Source organism: Sceloporus undulatus, chromosome 6 (genome assembly GCF_019175285.1).
Source record: "Sceloporus undulatus isolate JIND9_A2432 ecotype Alabama chromosome 6, SceUnd_v1.1, whole genome shotgun sequence".
NCBI classification, from domain to species: Eukaryota; Metazoa; Chordata; class Lepidosauria; order Squamata; family Phrynosomatidae; genus Sceloporus; species Sceloporus undulatus.
In genome coordinates, this window is record NC_056527.1 from 58,387,376 (window position 1) to 58,407,666 (window position 20,291).

Genomic DNA, 20,291 nt, shown 5'->3' on the forward strand with positions numbered 1-20,291 from the left:
CCATAAGATGGAATGATGGTGTGTCAGAATGTGTTATTTCTGCAGTGCAGATCAGACCTATCTTAAAGTTCAGAAAGTCTGCTTTTGTGAAGGAAGCTTGATGGGGGGGATGTTTCATACAGAGGGCCTGCTTTTGTGGTACAGATTCTTACCTTTGTCTTTTGCCATATATTTCTTTTCACAGGTACTGCCAGATGCCTTTGCCAATGGGCTATAATCCTTACATGTATGGTCAATACAATATGCCATACACACCTTCACCCATGTATCAAAATCCTGGACAAGCACCATACCCAGGACCTCAGCAGCCTAGCTATCCTTTCCCACAACAACAGCCCTATTATCCACAGCAATAACATATCTGTGAAAAAGCACTGCTTGTTATAATTAAGAAAAACTTGCAATAAGCATACTAAATCTTTAGTTCCAGTTAGTGTACTTCACTGTATTGAAAAAGGTCTGTAACTTTTTTCTCTGGTTAAATACTCCAAATGCTCTGTACTCCCAGCTGAATTCTTGTCTGCTTTAGACTGCTTGAGAGAGTAACAGGTTGCTGAGATACTGTATGCAAAGAATTGGATTACAGCAAAGATTAGTTGAATGTAAACTACATTTAAACTAGCTCAAAATGTCTTTTAGAAAGAGGTTTCCTATTACATAACAAAAACAAAAAAGTAATGGGAAAATTGGGTTGAAAAGCAAAATGACAAAAGCACTCGGTGTGATTTAGTCTACAAGATTCAGCAGGATTTTCTTCTATATTACATTAGTTTGTATTCTGGGTTTGAGTTTAGCTATCAATACGGTTTGTTTTAATAATAAAGGCATTGTAAATTGTAAGTGCAAAATAAATTGCATAGGATGGTTTAAAAAGAAGTTAATACTAGATATTTTTGTTATGCTGTAACCAGTATATGTTTTTGAAATTTGGACACGTTCTTTGATGCTGGGGTTTGAAGCTAAGGTTTCTAGTAAAGGGTAAGGTTGATTGTTTTTAAGGTTCTGTAATATAAAAACAAGCCCATAAATCAAGATGTTGTTATCCCAGAATGGAGAGAAAATAAATCAACATATTTTTATTGAATCTTTCAAAGGACTAGCTTTTGAGTTCCAAGGCATTCATCAGGGATGAATTGCAACATATGCTGTTAAGTTTGCTATATATGCCTCTGGCTGGCAAGTAAAAGATTTAACATTTATTTTGATATATTGTTCCTGGTTTATTTAATGGTGTCAGTGACTTTGAAGTGCTAAGGAATCCAATTGCTGTCTTCAACATCTCCATCCTACCTCATTCTGTGTGCCTGTTTTGTGTAAACGAGGTTAACTAATCCCTTGCACCCTGCCTTTCCTGAGTTCTCTGCAAGAAGCTGGAGCTACAAAGATTATACAAATAAAAGTTAATTAAATTTATTTTATTAACCATGTAGTTCAATTTTGAAAGTTTGGATCACTGTGAGTACATTTTACTGCAATTCAAAAATCATAGGTTAATACTTCACATGTATGGAGACTGTGGTCCTTTAGTCAAACCTACAATTAATGTTTTTTTGCTTTTAGTACAGCTGCCACTTCAGAAGCAATAATATTTGAGTTGAAAAATGTGATGAGTAAGACTGATCTTTGAGACACAACATCAATGACTTTTAAGTTTAGGACTTGAAAACCCAGGCTCTAAATTAGAGGTGGGCAGAGTGTAGTCCAGGGGCTTTGTTTGCTATGAGCCTCTTTTTTTCAGTTTGTAACTCCTCCAATGTCATACTGTGCCTCTCTAATTTTGATAGTTGCCCACACCTATTTTAAAGTGTCGATGCATCAGTCATCCCAAAGATGTCCATACAAAGTGAAGGTTTGTTGTCTGACTCTGTTGATCATGTCACAAAACAAAAAAAAGGGAGACATGTTCTTATAAGGCATTTTTGTATTTTTGTCCCTGTGGATCAGACTGGCACAACTTAGCAGTAGGAAGGGGACAAAATTAAAATCAAAATAAGCTAACCCTCTTTGGGCCACAGATAGGTTTTAATTATTTATTAATTATTATTAATTCCATCTTCCTCCTCTGCCCGGCCCTCTCCTTGGGAGAAAGCGTAGCCTTGCAGGCCCAGCAGTTGCCTGTCCTTCTCCGCATGTCTCTCTTCTCAGGAGAAAGCAGAGCAGTGGAGGACCTTGCAGAACAAGCGTTTGCTTTTTCTCCTCCTCCACATATTATCCATCTCCTTAGGAGAAAGCCAAGCAGCAGAGGAGCCTTGAAATTGTTCCTCATCTTCACAGGCTGCCCAAAATCCTTTGGCAGGCCACATGCAGCCCCCAGGCCATATGTTGTGCAGGCCTGCTGTAGATAGTTCACCTTGGAAGTTAACTTCTCTGGCAGTTATATACTCTTAATACAAGTTGCATCTCCTTTATTTGGAATACCAAAAGCCAAAATATGCCAAAAGCCAAAACCGTTTTTTATGGATGGCTGAGATAGTGGCACCTTTGCTTTCTGATGGTTCAGTGTACACAAACTTTGGTTCATGCACAAAATTATTAATAATATTGTGTAGAATAACCTTCAGGCTATATATGTAAGGTGTATATGAAACATAAATGAAATTTTAGATTTGAGCCCCGTTTCCAAGATATCTCATGTACGTATGTGCAAATACAGGTATTCCAAAATCCAAAAAAAATCCTAAATCAAAAACGCTTCTGATCCCACTCTTTTCTGATAAGGGATACACAATCTGTATACTAATTGTTTATGTATATCATGAGTCCTATTCTTTATTGTTTGGCAATTTCTTGCTGGGCAGTTGGAAGTAAAATAACAGCAAGTTTTTTATGAAGAAGGTTATCATTGGATCTGACGAAGATGTTCATCAAGCTGATTCAGGTTCTATACTACAGTTTGTTTAGTAATGGCACTTATTTTGTCTCCACTTGCTTTCAGTACAGTTGGATCATGAAGCACATCCAACTCATAGGAAAGGGCAATCCTATTTGGCCAAAACTCTTTAGGAAAGTGGTGGAACTACTTCTGGTAGTATGTACCCATTTCAGTGGCACTGAATACCACCAGAAAAGTAATTTTAATGTAGATTCTCTTGTATAGATAGAAGTGGACATTTTTGAAATTTCATCTTCTTAAAGCAGCGGTTCTCAACCTGTGAGTCGTAACCCCTTTGGGGGTTGAAGGACCATTTCACAGGGGTCGCCTAAAACACATATTAGTCTTTCATGGTTGGGGGTTACCACAGCATGAGGAACTGTATTAAAGAGTTGCAGTGTTAGGAAGGTTGAGAATCACTGCCTTAAAGTAAAGGTAGTCCCCATGACATAAACATCTAGTCGTAACTGACTGTTGGGGGCGGTGCTCATCTTCATTTCTAAGCTGAAGAGCCAGCATTGTCCAAGAACTGCTTAGGTGGTCATGTGGCCAACATGATTGCACAGAACACAGTTTACCTTCCCACCGGAGTGGTACCTATTTATCTAGTTGCATTTGCATTCTTTCGAACTGCTAGATTGGCAGAAACTGGGACTAGAGTTGGGACCTCACCCCATCATGCAGCACTTTGGCCTCGAACTGCCAACCTGCCATCTTGCAATCAACAGAGTCAGTGTCTTAACCACTTGAGCCACTGCATTTCTCTATCTACTTCTTACATAAAGTAATTTTGATTATGTTCTCAAGCATTAGTCCCCGTATTATACAATGTACACCTTCCTACAACAGTATATAGGTTGCTGGTGTAGTGTCCTTAAATTGGACATCATGACAATTATTAAGCTCTCAGAGTGTTTTCATTGCTGGTAAAGCCACCTCTTTAATTTTTAAAAAAATGAGAAATCTGGTATATGCAACCATTGCTCAAGAGCTTTAGGTGGTAATGTATATCCTTAACTTATTTTTAATTTTTTTAAATTAAAACATATAGTGACCTATATTCAAGGGTCTCAGGATGACACATAGCAAAATCAATTTTAACCGTTTAAAGTATTTTAAATCAGAAAGGGTAAGTAGACTGAAATATTTTAAGCAATCTGACACATTAAAACAGTTAAAAAACAAAGCTTGAGACAATTTAATATTAAGCACATGTGCAGGTTTAGATTAAGTGAAGTTGTTATTCTGAAGGTAAAAGTCCATTAACCTATATGGCCCTTCAGACTATTTCATGTGTATAGCCATGCGGTAGAGTGTGAAGGTACTTTATCTAAAGGTTCTTGCAGTTACTCTATTTTCTTAAATGAAAGGTCTGCTGGCATCTCTTGTTCACAGTGGTGTTCTGAAATTTCTTTCCTTGTAGAATTTATTTCCACGAATTTTTGGCAAATCCAGATGAATCTTCATGAATTCCAGGCAAATTTCCTAAGGAGGGTTATAAGCACCCTATTTTCTGTAAATTGTTAGGAGACAACTACCTCTCTGTATGATAAAGCTTAATATTGCCGTAACATGGATAGCGTTTGAAAAGAATATTCTCCAGTAGAGGGCAATGTGAAATCAATAAATGGAGAAGCGTGAACATTGTAGGCTCTTCCAGAAAGTTATTTACTCTCTTCTTACATAACAAAGTTAAGATCAGATGTTGTACACCTTCAAGCAGTTTCTGATTTATGGCTAACCTAAGACAAACCAATCAAAGTTTTCTAGGCAAGATTTGTTCAGATGGGGTTGGCTTTTATCTTCTGAGACTCAAAGAATATGACTTGTCCGAGGTTACCCAGTGAGTTTCCATGGCCAAGCGGGGATTCGAACTCTGCTTTCCAGAGTTGTAATCCAACACTCAAGCCACTACACCACATTGTTGTAATGTAATCTACAATCAGATTTACAGAATAGAAAATCACCTACAGTAATTGTACATAGTAATTCCAGGACGGAAACAAATTAAAAAATCAGAAAGACTTTAATTTGGAGCTAAAGGAAATCTGACTTACTACCAAGTGAGCTTTGCCAGCCATGGTGGTGCAAAAATTAGGCTGACTTGGTTATGGCACCATGATGTCTGCTCACTGTGGGGGGCAGGTAGAGAAGGGCCTGTGAGAAGCATAGGTTGCACAGGTTGTGTTTTTGGAACGGTTATTTTCCAAGCTGTTTTAGAGCTCTGGAAAAGCAGCAGCACTTTGGAAAACAGCTGCATTTTAAAGTTGGTGAAGTATGTTCCCCATGCCCAATCCCATTCAAGCTGTAAGGTTTGAAGGAGTAAATTCCATTTAATCTAGCTACTTGATCTACTAGGTAGGATGTAAAATCTGTTTGGAATGGGGCCAGGGCAAGTTTGGGGGCTACGTTTATGCCCTACATCTTTTGGGGGCCATGTGAACTACAGAAAATTAGGACAACACCCCTACCAAGTGGCTGGAACTCCACTTCCAGGTGTTAAAAATGGGTTTTTTTTGGCAAATTAATGGGGAGACCTTGAAACCTATTTAAAAGAAAACTTGTTGCACCAGGAGCAACACTTCATCAGGAAAGTGCTTATTTTTGCCAGAAAGAGGTCAGTTGGAGGATTTTGATAATATTTAGGTTCATAAAAATATCCTTGGGGGAGCCATAGACCATGGCTACATCTTGTCTTAAACTCTGTATGTAAGGTTATGCCTGTTTCCCACAGACCATATATCGGACAGCTTCATCTTCTGCACCGCCCTTGGCTGCTTCATCAGTTATAGCTACCTTGTTTCTTGAGACATATGGTGCCAAGACCTAAAGAACTATTAGCTTCAAAACAACTAAACAACAAAAGCTAGCAGTTAAGGCTGATAGATAATTAAATTGTTGCTTTCTAGTTAATCATTTTTGTTTTTTGTATATTTCGCTCCTCCAACTCATGCTTGTTTAATGGATCATTTTGGTAAACCCATATATTGATCAAGAGCCAGTGTGATGTAGTGGTTTGAACATTGGACTGTGACGCTGGAGATCAAGATTTGAATCCCCACTTGGCCATGGAAACTGCTTGGATGACCTTGCGCAAGCCATACTCTCTCAGCCTTAGAGGAAGGTGAGGGCAAAGCCCTTTTGAGCAAATCTTGCCTAGAAAATCCTATGATAGGCACACAACATCATATCCACTGGACCATTCTTCAACAATCTGTTGCTCTTTTGTTATGTTGTAGGCTATCGCTCCCTTTCTCTTGATTGACAACCCTAGTGCCCCTCCCCATGCTAGCCAGCCAAGGCAAAGGGAAAGGAAGGGGAACACATATGCCTGCCCCCCTTCTCTTTTGCCTTGGAACCAGCCCAGGTCTTTCTTACCCAAAGAGGCTTGCCTCCTTGGGCTCCTTGCAGGGGAAGCCCAGCATTTTCTGCAAAATGGTGAGCATGGCAAATATTTTGGTACCCAGAGAGGGGAGGAAGTCAGAAACGGAGAAGGACAGGGTCTGTTTATTTTGCTCCAAGGCGAGGCAAAACCAGAGAAGGCATGCTGGGTCTCTTGCCTTGCAGCTTGGATGGATGGATGGTCAGCTTGTTCCCCAAGCAACTTTCCATTCAACCTCCCTCTGCCCTGTCCCAGAATGGTGCACATGCAACCCATATCCACACAATTTCCTTCCACCCTCTTTTCCTCATTGCCCCCCCCCCCGCCCCCCTTCCCCCCCTCAGCAGCCCCCCCCCCCCAGGAGCTTTCCAACATTTTCAGAGGGCACTACTGCCAACTTTGGGAATTACTACACACATCTGGCGGGCACCAGATTTGGAATCCCTATGCTAGAGAGTTATATATATGACATATTGGGAGGTGATGCATATTTTCAGGTTAGAAAAGGAATATGTTTTTAAAAATACAACTTAATGTCTCAAATGGCACACAACTTGGCACCACAAGCCACAAAAGATATTTGCAACACAGCAAATAATGGACAGTCGATATATCGATCAATTATCAACTGAAGCACTGATTCATAACCAAGGCCCGTTACAAACGGGCTTAAAAGTACGCACGGAGTGCATACTAGGGTTAAGGCGGGGCGGTGCTTCCGCTCCGCCCTAACCCTAGTGCGCACTGTGCACACACAAAATGGCAGCAGCCGTTCCACACAGCCGCCACCATCGATATGTCATGACCGCGTCGCCTCCAAACGAGGCGGCACGGTTGTGACGTATTGGGGTCGCGGCAGGGTGCCTAGGGTGCCCTTTCCGTGACCCCGGAAGGAGCTCCGTTTCGGAGCTCCTTCCTGGTTTGGTCCGCTGGGTGCAGCCTTCAGACGGCTGTGCCCAGCAGACTAAAAGAGAAAGGGGCCAAACGGCCCCTTTCCCCTTCTCTCCTCCGCAGGGTGTCCTTGGGGTTTGAAGCCCCAAGGACACCCCTTTCCAGGCTGCGGGGAAGGGGCCTTTTGCCACTTCCCCGCAGCCCGGAAAGCGGCTGATCGGGGCCTCAGCGGCTGCTGCTCTGGCCACTGAGACCCCAATCCAGCGGGGAAAGGTGCGCCTACAGGCCGCCCCAAAGGGGCGGTCTGTAACGCGCCCAAGATAACATAGATTTCAAGTGTTTTAAGTTTGTGAGAGAGCTACCCAAACACAAATGATTTCAAAGAAGTAGCTGTGTTAGTCTCTTGCAGCATATAAAGAAGGAATAGAGAAGGTGAAAATGAATGTAGCAGCACCTTTAAGACCAAACTGTTTTTTTTTTTACCATGAGCTTTTTTTAATGTAATCCCACTTCAAATGCTGAACAGAGTAATATTAAATCTCAGGTTAAAAAGCATATTTATATACAGTTTGCGTTGGGCATCTGTGGATTTGCCATCTATGGGCGGGGCAGGGGAGGACTAAAATGGCGGCAGCCTCATAAGACGCTGCTTTTAGAGCTCTCGTGTTTTTAAATCTTCTATAAGGGTTTATCAGTTTATTTTAAACTTTAACAGCTGGATTGTTAACTTTGTTTATGGTTTAAATGTTGTTTAATCCTATTTTTGTCAACCTCCCTTTACTTTGAGGATTTTAACCTCTAACTTCTGATTGCTATATGAAGCTACGGAAACGTCGGCATTCCAAGGCTATTACTGACTCAGGCAACAAACCTTCTACACAGACATAGATAGACTCCCTTTTTACAAATAGGCAAGAGTCTCCAGTGCTACAGACCGATTTAGAACTAAACAACAGACATGCAATTTTAGATTCTTTGCAGGCTGAAGCACTTACATCAGTTAATGATATTGGTTGCATAGAGAATGTGGGAGTCCCGGTTTTTTCTCCTAGTAATGGTGGTTGCTCTGAGGGGTTACCAGCTAAATGTCCTTGGAAGGATCTTTTGGCAAGGGACATGTTTCTAATCTCTAAGACTTTTGAATTGCTGTTGATTAATTGTATCAGCAACAGAATAGAAGCATTAACAGAACAATTTCATAATGAAATGAGGTTTTAATTCATCCCAGTAATAAGACAGCTTCTCAGGCTGCTTTATTTTGTTTATCCTAATCCTATTGACTATCCTTTGGCTCTGACATTACAAGCATTGCAAGTGATGATAGTTGTTGGGAATAACCCTATTAATAAAGGCAAGTGGTCAAATGTTTATAACATCAAGGTCTCTTTAAGTAAACTGTTGAGGCGTGAGCCTGGAAGGATTATTCTGAAGTCCTTTCAGTTTCTCCCGAATTTGGGCCTTTATCAAAGACTCATTATGTCCTTTGATTCTTCCTGAGGCCCTGCTTTGTTGTTTGCTTAAAAGAACTTTTTGGCAAAAAGTTATATTCATTGCTTTAGGGTCTTGAAGAATAATGTGATTAATACATTGGTGGCATATAAGAAGGGAGAACCTGATGGAGTAGACCCGGATCTTCATGGATCTACAATCTGGAGTAGGTCCAACAAAGCAGTCAGATTTATTCAACTTAAAGAGGAATGGAACAGTTTGAAGCAGGCAACTGAAAGGATTAACAGCAGCCAACACTCAACGGCGGCCTCCTTCGAAATAGAGACATCCACTTAATTAAAGATGAGACACCAACAACGGACCTTTTGTAGGTCACTGATTCTGTTCCTGAGTTTAAGTTCGTAGAGCAGACTTTGCAGGCGTTTCAGGATCTTTCAGTTGCCAATCAAATAATGGCAACTGCTCAGCTGGAGGATACAACATCCAAATTCTGGAGGATAATCCAATCACAGTTGGATATTGATCCATCTATTTCTATGCTGGTTAAAGGCCCTGCCTGATCTAGCATGAATAGTTGTGTCCAAACTGAGGGAGCACTCTTTTCTGCAGTCTCATCAGATCCAGTTCACTGACTAGAAGGGGATAGTTCAGGACTGTCACTCCTTTCATGGAATATAGCTGGCTGGCTGAATAAAAACTCTGATACAGATTTCATTGATTATATTGGTAAAACTGATATTGTATGTCTTCAAGAAACTTGGTGCCCATATGATATCCAATTGCCAGGATTTGTATCCTTTTGTGTGCCTGCATGTAGATCCTCCAATTGGGGTAGATATAAGGGGGGATTGGCCATACTTCTAAAACTTTCTAGTGGTCTTAAGTATACAGTAATGACACCATGTGCACCAATAGCATAAGTTATTTCTTTTCAATCAAGATATGTTAAGATAATTTTGTTTAATATTTATATTCCTTTTACTTCAAATGAGTCTAATTTAGCCACTCATTGGGACCAACTGTTTAGCTATGTTGAAGATAGCACCAATAGGTTTGTTTCTTCAAGGTGCATTTTAATGGGTAATTTTAATGCAAGAATTGGGCCCTCTAATGATTTCCTTTGTGAGCATTTCATGATTGATTAAGGTTTGCCACCCTTTCCATTGAATCTTCCTCCTGTTTGAAAGGATTTAAAAGTCAATAATACTGGATCATTACTGATCAATCTTTGTATTAGTTACACCTTTTTAATATTAAATGGTTCTGAAGGGTTCCCCAAAACTGACGGTTTTACATATAACTCACACACTAGGAGAAGTACTATTGATTATGTGACAATAAGTCCTGATTTGTTGAGTTTAATTGTCAATTTTGATATCTGTCACAGGACTGAAAGTGACCATTTACCTTTATATGTCTCCCTTAATCAATCTGAGCCAGCTTTTCCATTTTTTAGGAGCGATTTGACAGCCTATAGGTATGAGAGACTGAAGTCTATTTGTTGGGATCCTAAAATGAAAGATATTATTAGCAATAGTTTTAAGGATGTACGGGTATTAAATTGTTTTAATGTTTTAGCTACTAGCACCAGGATAGATGGTGCCTTATTGACACATATGGATATTGTGACTATTTTTCAAAACGAGGCCTCTTATCCCGCTAATCATATAAAAGGTAGAAGAACATGGTTTGATAAGAGTTGTCTTATCTGGAAAAGGAAATTGAGGCAAATGTTCCATCAGGCTTTGGCTAATCCGGTGGTTAAACTTGGACCCTATTTTAAGGCCTGTAAAGAATATTCTAAATTGGTGGAGGGCAAAAGAACAAAATTGGGCATCTCTGGATAATGCCTTAAAATTCAAAGATGCTAAAACCTTTTGGGTGGTAGGAAACATAAGAACAATGACAACTCTATGGTCCTTCCTACTATATCTCCTTGGATTTGGTTTTGATATTTTATTGATAAAATGGGAACCCAAACATTTGAAGATAATCTATGAATAAAAACCCTCCTAATTTATGGAGCACAGTTTTGGCTGATGAGGTTCATCAGATGATCTTTAAATTAAAATCTGGTAAATCCCCTGGATATGATGGCCTCCCAGCAGAAATTTTGAAATTCTGCCCTGAGCAATGGACAAAAGCATTGACTAATTTATTTACTCTTGTAAATAACTCTGGTGAGATTCTAGCCGATTGGAAGCATTTCATCATAATGCCAATCTTTAAAAAAGGCGTTAGAAGGGACCCTGGTAACTATCGCCCAATAAGTCTTTTCTTGGTAGTGGCAAACTATATGCCAGTTATTTGGATTCGAAATTACTGAGTTGGATGAATGAGTAAGCTCTGATAGGTCTGGAGCAAGCAGGCTTTAGAAGATATATGTCCACTGTGGATCACATAACAGTGTTCTCTTTTCTTGTAAATAAATAACTGTTGTGTCCTAAAGGCAAACTATATGTGACTTTTATCGACCTGAAGGCTGCTTTTGATTCAGTTCATTGGCCTTTATTATGGGACAAGTTGGGTAGGCTTAATATAGAGCCTCGATTGTTGTTTCTTTAAAGCCAACTTCATACAAATAATCAGTGTAGAGTAAACTTTACTGAAACTGGCCTATTAACAGACCCTATCTACTGTGGTGTAGGAGTCAGACAGGGTTGTGTGTTGGCTCCTCATCTGTTTAATCTTTTTGTGGCTGATCTACCTGCCTTTATGACCACAGTAGATTCCCATCCACCTTCTCTGGGAAATCATCCAATATTTGTACTCCAATATGCCAATTATACATTGTTGCCCTCTCAGGTGGGTATGGCAAGAGTCCTGAAAATATTTTATGAATATTGTGATAAATTTCACCTAGTGGTAAACTTCGATAAATCCAAAATACTGGTATTTTCCAAGATATTTGCTCTGAGAACGTGGAACGTTGGTAATCAAACAATTAAGCAGGTCAGGAAGCGTGTCTGCCTGGTGTCCTTTTTCATTTTAATGGACACTGGAGCAAAAAGAGAGATAAAGTAATTCAAACAGGGAAAAGATCGTTGGCAGTTATACAATCTTTTTACTATAACAAAGGCATCCAGGATATCCTGACAGCCTTAAAAATTTATAAAGCCAAATTAAGACTGCAATTACTTTGTGGTATATTCACCTGGATTCCAGCCTTTAATAAGGAGACTGAATGGTTGCAGACACTTATTTTCAGGAGAATATTATCTGTTCTCTGATGTGTACACCATCTGACTCTTTATGCGGAACTGGGATTGAATGCTCTTGAAACTGAAGCCTGCTTGATGACTTATAGGTTTTGGTTTAAGATCCACTTCAGGCCTAATAGATCCGGACTTTTATGGTACCTTCTATCGACGTTTATTATGTCAGATGGACTACATTTTATGAAAGTAAATTAATATCTATGGGTTTAAATTTTGATTCCCTCCTTTTACTCACTGAAAAGAAGTGTCTTGAATCTATTAAGGTTTGCCTTGCAGCGAGAGAATATCAGCTGTCATATCCAATGCCTCCTAGAGTGTGTTCTCCATCGATGCTTGGTATCCTCCCCCTTGCAGGGTAGGATTCCAGATTATTTTCAAACTCTTTCATTGCTTATATTGAGGAAGGTCTTTTTACTTGCAAGGCTGAAGTAAATGTGACCAGGAGCAGATATTTACAGATCCCACTTTTGAATCGTATATGTCATTGTGACCAAGCTCCTGATGTTCTCCATCATATTGTATTGCTTTGTCTATTGTATATAATTCCTAGAGAAAAATTGTTAAGGACGTTAATAGAAATGAACATCTGTTTGGATGGGCTATCAGTGGAATACTTATTGGAAGTTCAGAACCCACATATTACCAGGCTAATGGCCAATTTTCTGGTGGAGGCAACAAGCTTATGGCATAAATTTGATAATAACAACCTTGAAGTTTTATTGTAGATGTATGTTGTTGTATGCCTAATGTAGGTTGAATGAATTGAAATGAATGCCATCTATGGATTCAAACATCTGTGGACAATAAGCCCCTGTTGTCCCCAATGGCAGCTGTGCCCGTGCCACAACAGGGCTATCTCTAATAGTGGTGCAGCCATGTGCACATGCTGCTATTGGGGACAATGCAGGCTTGAGCATCCATGGATTTTGGTATCCATGGGGGGGGGGGCAGAATGGATCCCTTATGGATACTGAGGGCCACCTGTAGTTGTGGGAGTGGGATAGAATGTAAGAGCATTCAGAAAGATGCAAATCATGTTACTTGCCCTAAATTTTCCAAGGGCTAGGCAAAATGATGTTTTCCCCCCTGTTCAAGTTAATTTTGCTAAGGGGCATTTATTCTTTTAGCAATAGGGCCAAACCTACCATATTAAGTATTTGGGTTGCAAATATATATATATATATATATATATATATATATATAGTTGCAACCCAAATACTTCTAGGGAGCCCACAGTGTGTGCATGTGTGTGTGTGTGTGTGTGTGTGTGTATATATATATATATAAAATTCTGTTGCAATCTGAGCAGATGAACAGACCGTGACAATAGCCATTTCTCCAAACACTTTGTAGCAAATGTATTGAAAGTCTCAGCAGTGACAGAATTTTGTGACAGAAGAGAGGCATCTTTTTAAAGTTGTAAGTAAACCATTCAGAAGTAGGGTCAACAACAAAGGAGGAGGGATATGTGGGCAGCAATTCAAAGTATGAGTGGACGATTTCACACAGAAGAAGAGTAATTTGAAAAAATCAAAAGAAGCAAAACAAGCTAAAGAGTTGAAATGATGAACACAGTATTCAACACCAGGTAGAAGATGACTTCATTGCGGAAATCTGTCAAGACACACCAGCTCTGCATGAATTTGCTGACAAGAAATTAGTGTTTACTTCCATTGAAATAAGCACTTATTTTGCACTCCACCTTTTCAAAGCTATTTGTTCTTTCACATTTCCTTCAGCAGTGCACTGCAAAGGAGATGTGCAATGGGGGAAAAAAGGAAGGAGAAATTAGGTGTGAGAAACTGTGCATGTTGTGGAGGAAACTACAGTACAATAAATCTGGGTGAAAGTAAGTGAGGGTGGGCAAGGAAACCACAGCCCAGGGTTTATAAGACCTGAGCAGGGCTGTTAATACCAGGATCTCATGGGCATCTCTCATTCACAGGGTCAGTATAAATGGAAGCTGACTTGATGGCAAATAACAACAAAGACCGAGAAACAAAATATGACTTGTGTGTTGAGTAATTGTTTTGGTTCGATTCAGTGACTTCTATCAATGTAGAGTAGTAGCAGTGCAAGTTTAGGGATTTAGTACAAGTTTGTTGGTGTCTGCTTCCTACAATTGGGACAATCTGCATTCCAGATTGCTGTATATTCCCATGTAGAAGTTGGATAAATGTGTCAATAACTCTTCTAATTCTATCTTTCAAAACAATAAGATAAGTAGTGATTGTGTGGCAATCATGGCAGCAATATTCACCAGATCAGTATTCTCTTGGTGGCCTTGCAGCCTTCAACATTTCTCCTGTTTGTTTGATGAAACTACTTTTATACTTTTGCTGCAATGGTCATGAGGGCCTCCCCTCCCCAGAATATTTGATTTAAGTGAAATGTTGAATACTGTTTTTATATGTAACAAACTACTGGCTTGTATTCATTCTTATATGGCCATACTTTAGCGTTGCTTTCAGATACACTTGATATTTTGCTAATTTTTAAAATGAAAAGATACATTTTTAAAAATGCATGGTTTTTCCACATTCTTCCCTCTTGTCGTTGCAAAAAAGAGCATAATTGTTTCATAGGAGCCGCAGACTAACACTAGGTGTCAGCAGAAGAAAACAAATCAACCGTTTCTCCAAAAAACCCTGCCCAACATGTTTTTCTGCTGTGAATCCTTTGTATCCCTGAGGCATCGTGAACAACGTGTGGAAAATTATAAAAGACATTGGTGAGGGTCAAAATGAAACGATACTTAAAGAAGAATACTAAAGTACAGAGAAGTTATAAAAGGAGAGTTTGAGGGGAAAAAATGAAGACAAAGTTATGTCATCTGTATATCAGGACCAAATCCTTGAGAGACATGAGTGATTTGGCACTTGTTAAATATGGAGGGGAGGGGCAGGTTTCACTGGAATTTATGGGGAACTGCAGAGGTTCTTGGCCTTATCTGCAGGATTCCAAATCAATGCAACAAACGTTGTTCAAATTAGTAGTGTTTTATTTAAGTAAATTCAACATTGAACTTAATGCATGTGTAAATTTAACATATAAAAATTTGGGAGGAGAAAGAGGAGGGATCAGAGCCTCCAAGTCTTGTGCCTCCCTCTTGAACAACTCTTGTGCTCTTGCTGGGGCTTGTGTCCCACTGTTTGGGAACTACTGACTTAATGCATGGCTGGAGAATTTTCCACTGTCCAGATATTGTTTGGTTGTAGTTCTTCTCCCTAGCCAGCATAGTTTATGGAAAAGGATTATGGGAGTTGCAGTCCAGCAAAATGGGGAGGGCCCCACAGCCTCCAATCCTGTTTTAAGGCTAAAGATATTTTCTGTATTTTCTTGACTGTTGTAATGCAAGTGTTGCAGAGAAATTCCTTCCCACCTAAGGACAGATTGGCCTTTGAAAACTGGTATGACAGGACCAGCACAAGGAAGCACATTTGCAAGTTAATTGCCTTTCACTGCAGCATTTTAAGATTTGAAGCAACTGCAGAAGCAAAACTTCTTAATTTCCTTGCCTTGGAATTTTCACCTTGATTTCTGTAGGAAAGGATGCAGCTAAAACATGAGGAACAGCATGAGTGAAAAACAGTTGGCAAACTTCCTTTCGTTGCTGTTATTATTATTTGTCGTCCAATCAGCTTCCACTTATGGCACTCTTATAAATCAGAGATCTCTATTAGCTTAGGAAGATATTACCATAATTATTGGTACAACCATTACTGATTTTATTACTGTATATTTTAAATCAATTCCTCAGGCCAAAAAACTTCACACAACGGCTTATATACAGTTGATTTTAGGAGACCCATGGATTTACAATTTCAAAAGACATGAGAGAAGGGGGAAAAGACATGTAGAGGAAAGGAGAAAAGATGTTATCAAAATGAAAAAGTTCAATTTTCTGTTCTTTTTACTCTCTTTAATTTTATCCCACTCCCACAAATGGATAAATATGCTTTATTCCTTAATACCACTCAGTATAGCATTTTAGAAGTGGATTTATGTCAATGAAAGTTCAGGGGAAAATAAAATCTAGTTAGTCATATCACATTTCTACCACATTTCATCCCCCCTTCCTCTGAAAGGTTCCTCTAAAAAGTTCTATCAGTGATAGCTAAACAGAATTCATTTAGAAGAGGAGCTCAATGTTGCTGGTCTCTCAGATGCTGGCCCTGTGTTGAGCCTTGATGGAATGGCTGCTGTCATTACCAGGAAAAAGCCTGATGGAGCTGGCATTTAAATAGAATTGAAGTCTTGCTTCTCTGCTTTTCCTTGTGGCAACATAATGGAATACTCCCTGATGGTCTCCATTAGTGGAGCTGGTCTAGAAACTCTTTGGAAACAACGTTTAGAAATTGTGAATGTATACTCATCTGCAGTTTGTGTTGTTGTTAACTGCTCTTGAGTCAACCCTGGCTCATGGCAGCCCTGTGGATGAGACATCTCCAAGACATCTCCAATATGTCCTCTACTGTTCTGCTTAGGTCCTGTAATTTTAAGCCCATGACCTCTCTGACTGAGTCTATCCATATGGCATGTGGTCTTCCTCTCTTTCTACTCCCCTCCACCTTTCCTAGCATTATTGAGTCTTTCTTTCTATTGTGTCTTGCCTTCTCATGATGTGGCCAAAGTATGACAGCCTCAATTTGATTATCTTGGCTTCCAGGGAGATTTCTGGCTTTATCTGCTCAAGGACCCAGTTGTTTGTCTTTTTGGCTGTTCATAGTATGCTCAGCAAATTTTTCCCAGCATCACATCTCAAATGAGTTGATTTTCTTCTGATCTGCTTCCTTCACTATTCAGCTGTTTTAGTCATATATGGTGACGGGGAATTCAATGGCTTGGATGATTCTAACTTTAGTATTCAGTTGTATATCTTTCCTCTTTAGGATCTTGATTAGTTCCTCCATAGCTGTCCTTCCCATTCCTAGTCTTCTTCTGATTTCCTGACTGCAGTCTCCATTCTGATAAATGTTTGCTCCAATTTCCTCATTGTTTAGGTTGAATTTATGTAGTTCCTCCATGGTCATTTTTTTTTAAATGTAAAGTCCAGCATCCTTTCTTAGGCCTCTGGAAATTAAATCTTTGTAAAGGGGGAAGCTGGGGGATAGACCTTTGGGAGGCATCATGATTGGAGTGAACGTGAATGAAATGCCAATGCACTGCTTCCCTTGTGCATCCATGATTATTAAGCATTCTGAAACTGAAAATTAGAGTTGTTATGGCTCGTTTCTTAACAGATCTCAGTTCAAACACTAGTACAGTGCACACTATTGCAGAGTAAATGAATACAGCCAATGGAGATAAAGCTTTGGCAATGTTAATTGGGCACTGGGGGCGGGGGAGGCTCAGGCTGTGATCTTGGGGTGGGAGTAAAGGTGTGACAACTCTGCGAAGTACCCTGGTTTCATCTGGGAAGTGCTGCAGAGGGCATGAACATAAACTAGATCCAAAAAGGAGCTTTCAGAAGGAATGAAAAATGTATTTTCCATTTGCATATAATCAGGATTCTACACTTTGGAAAAAATCTTGCATTTTATTTCATAAACATAGGCATCTGCTGCTAATTAAGGCTGCAGCATATAATTACACCCTTTCTTATTAGTAGATATGGAGTCTGACAGTTGCTTAGATACAAAATAAGCAACTACAGATTGTCTCCTGCACTTTAACAAGCACAGGGAGTTTGAACAACAGGATTTTAAAGTTCTGTATTATCTTCAGTTAATGGGCTGGAGAATGTGTGTGTGTGTGTGTGTGTTAATCTTACTAGTGGTATATAATTTTAGAAGTAATGGTATTCAGTTATGGCCTCCCTCTGTCTCCCCCAGAAAATTGAGATGTGAGCCTTTTCCTCCGTAGAAGCATTCAATAAGGACGAGAAAAGCATGACTTGTGTGTATGGTAAATAATGCTTGTAAAACTTGTTTCTCAGAGAACCCCCAGAATCCTTCAGGGTCCATGCTGGCTAGAAGATTTCAGAAGCTGAAGTCCAAAATAAGAATGTTTTCCATGCTAATCTTCTCTGTATCGTTCCAATTTTAGTATATGTGCTGCCGAAGCGAGCACAAAATAAGAATGTTTTCCAAGTGTTGGGGTGTTCTAGTTTTTCCAAAACTGCATATTCTGGGACTTTTAGGTCCTAAATACCATCTCCTTTCCTCATATTTTTGAAATGTAATTAAAACAATTAAACTTTTGTCCTTTGGTTTCATTCAGCCTAGGTATCCTTTGTTTTCACTGAATTGCCCCCATTTGCCCCATAGGAAGCAGATGTACCTGCATCACCGTTCCCTGAACCATTCCATGGTTCTGCAGCTGATGGGGTAGATGCATAGACATTTTTATCCATATTACAAGGATCATTTTGAGGCTCAAATGAACAAGCTGTAAATCTTTTCATTTTTATGCAGGTGCACATGCCCACCTTGTAGAGTCGACCTTCCATATCCAGAGATTCTGTATCCATGGATTCAACCATCCATGGCTTGAAAATATTCCAAAAAGACAGATTTCTAGAATACTCCATTCAACATAGTTGGCTGTGGAATTTCGGGAATTGAATGCAAAGAAGCAGTTTCCTCAAGTTCTGCCAAGAGTCCCAAGCAATTCTGATGAAATGAAGCAAGTCTGAGCATGTGCTATAATTGTGGTTAGCTTGGAGACTTCCGGGGAACTGCTTGCTTACCATCCTGAGCTTCCATGATGGAAGAAACCCATCATGTTTTACACATGACCACATCACATGTTGCCCTAATGATAGTTGTTTGAGCTGCTAGCCTGCAACTTAGAGGAGAGACTTTCTTATTGTTATTAGCTGCTTTCAAGTCTATTTCAACTCATGGCGACCCTGTGAATGAGATGTCTCCAAGCCCCCCATCCTCTACCTCCCTGCTCAGGTCCTGCAGGCGCAGGCCCATAGTCTTCCTGATTGGGTCTATCCACTCGGCATGTGGTCTTCCTCTCTTTCTACTTCTCTCCATCTTCACCATCATTGTTGTCTTTTCTAATGAGTTGTGCCTTCTCATTCTGTGGCCAAAGTATGACAACCTCAATTTAGTCATCCTGGCTTCCAGGGAGAGTTCTGGCTTGATCTGTTCTAGGACCCATTTGTTTGTCGTTTTAGCTGACCATGGTACTCTTCTCCAGCACCACATCTCAAAACAGTTAATTTTCTTCCTATCTGCTTTCTTCATTGTCCAGTTTTCAAAGCCATATAGGGTAATATGGAATCCAGTGGCATGTATGATTCTGACTTTAGTTGAGCTCTATATCCTTACACTTTAGGATTTTGTCTAGTTCTTTCATAGCTGCCCTTCCCATTTCTAATATTCTTCTGATTTTTTTTTTTGACTGCAGTCTCCGTTCTGATCAATATTTGATTCAAGGTATGGGAAATCTTTAATTATTTTGATTTTCTCATTATTTAAGCTGAATTTATGTAAATCCTCTGTGGTCATTATTTGTGTTTTAAGTTTAACATCAGGCTTTTCTTTTCTGACTTTCTTTATTCTTATTTTTAGCCATTTCTAAACTAGCAACGTTAATAAAATCTCTTTCATACCACATACTTTGATGCCACTTTAACTGTCCTGGCAGCATCCTATGGAATTGTGGGGCTCTGTCACACTACAGAATTATAACCCTATGATTCCTCTTCAGTTGCCATATCTTCATCTTGTAGAATCCTGGGGTCTGTAATTTGGTGAGTCCCTAGAGCTCTTGGGCAGAGAATTCTCAATGTCCTTCCCTAAACTGCAGATCCTAGGATTCCGTAGGATGTTGCCATGGCAGTTAAAGTGGTATCAAAATGGTACAGTTGTGTAATGTGGAACAGAAAAAATAGCTACATCATTATGGTAGCACATCAGTTAATACATGCCGTTTGTGATGTGCTTTGAATGCAATTAAGGAAATGTGCTAACTTTGCCTACTAAAAGCCAAATCCGTCACACCCAGCTAATGATGAACTTTTCTTTTCCCTTTGTTCAGTTAATAAGGTTTTGTTTTCCTTGATCGCAGGAGCCTGAAATTCTGCTGATACACCTGGAAGCTCAGGGGCCTTTTTATTAAACTGCAGGGGATGCAATCAGAGTCGCTAATGCCACAGTAATCCTCCTGATCCATTCTGTTATCTTTGGAAATCTTTTGAGAGAGATGCTGCCCGTCCAGGGAACTATTGCTTGCGGTGGTTATTCAAAACTTCAAAGAATCCTCAAGACTGAATGTTTAGGGATGACATTATTACTAAGCATTTTAGAATGAGTTATTGAAGCCATTCAATTCAGGTAAGGAAATGTAGAATTTTGCCTACATTCTATATACTAGCTGCACAAAAGGGACTGATGTTTTGCTGAAAATGCTGGGAAGAGGGCCTTGGCATGGCCAGTTGGGGGTGCTGTATGAGCATTTTGCTGCACATCCTTCTCTCAACTGAAAGAGCATAACGTTTCCTCTTTATGTTATAGGAGCAATG

The 20,291-nt window shown here is 39.7% G+C and overlaps 1 protein-coding gene and 1 pseudogene across 2 annotated transcripts in view; one reads left to right on the top strand and one right to left on the bottom strand.

Moving 5' to 3' along the window:
• Positions 1 to 1,205, top strand: part of LOC121933558 (programmed cell death 6 interacting protein) — a 29,285-nt gene extending 28,080 nt beyond the window's left edge. For both annotated transcript variants that reach the window (XM_042473459.1, XM_042473460.1), the window contains exon 18: positions 185 to 1,205. In XM_042473459.1, the coding sequence (XP_042329393.1) occupies positions 185 to 356 (172 nt within the window). In that variant the 3' untranslated portion in view covers positions 357 to 1,205. The remainder of the gene's footprint in view (positions 1 to 184) is intronic.
• Positions 1,206 to 17,733: 16,528 nt separating this feature from the next.
• Positions 17,734 to 17,884, bottom strand: LOC121935847 (annotated as a pseudogene).
• Between the last annotated feature and the right edge of the window lie 2,407 nt (positions 17,885 to 20,291).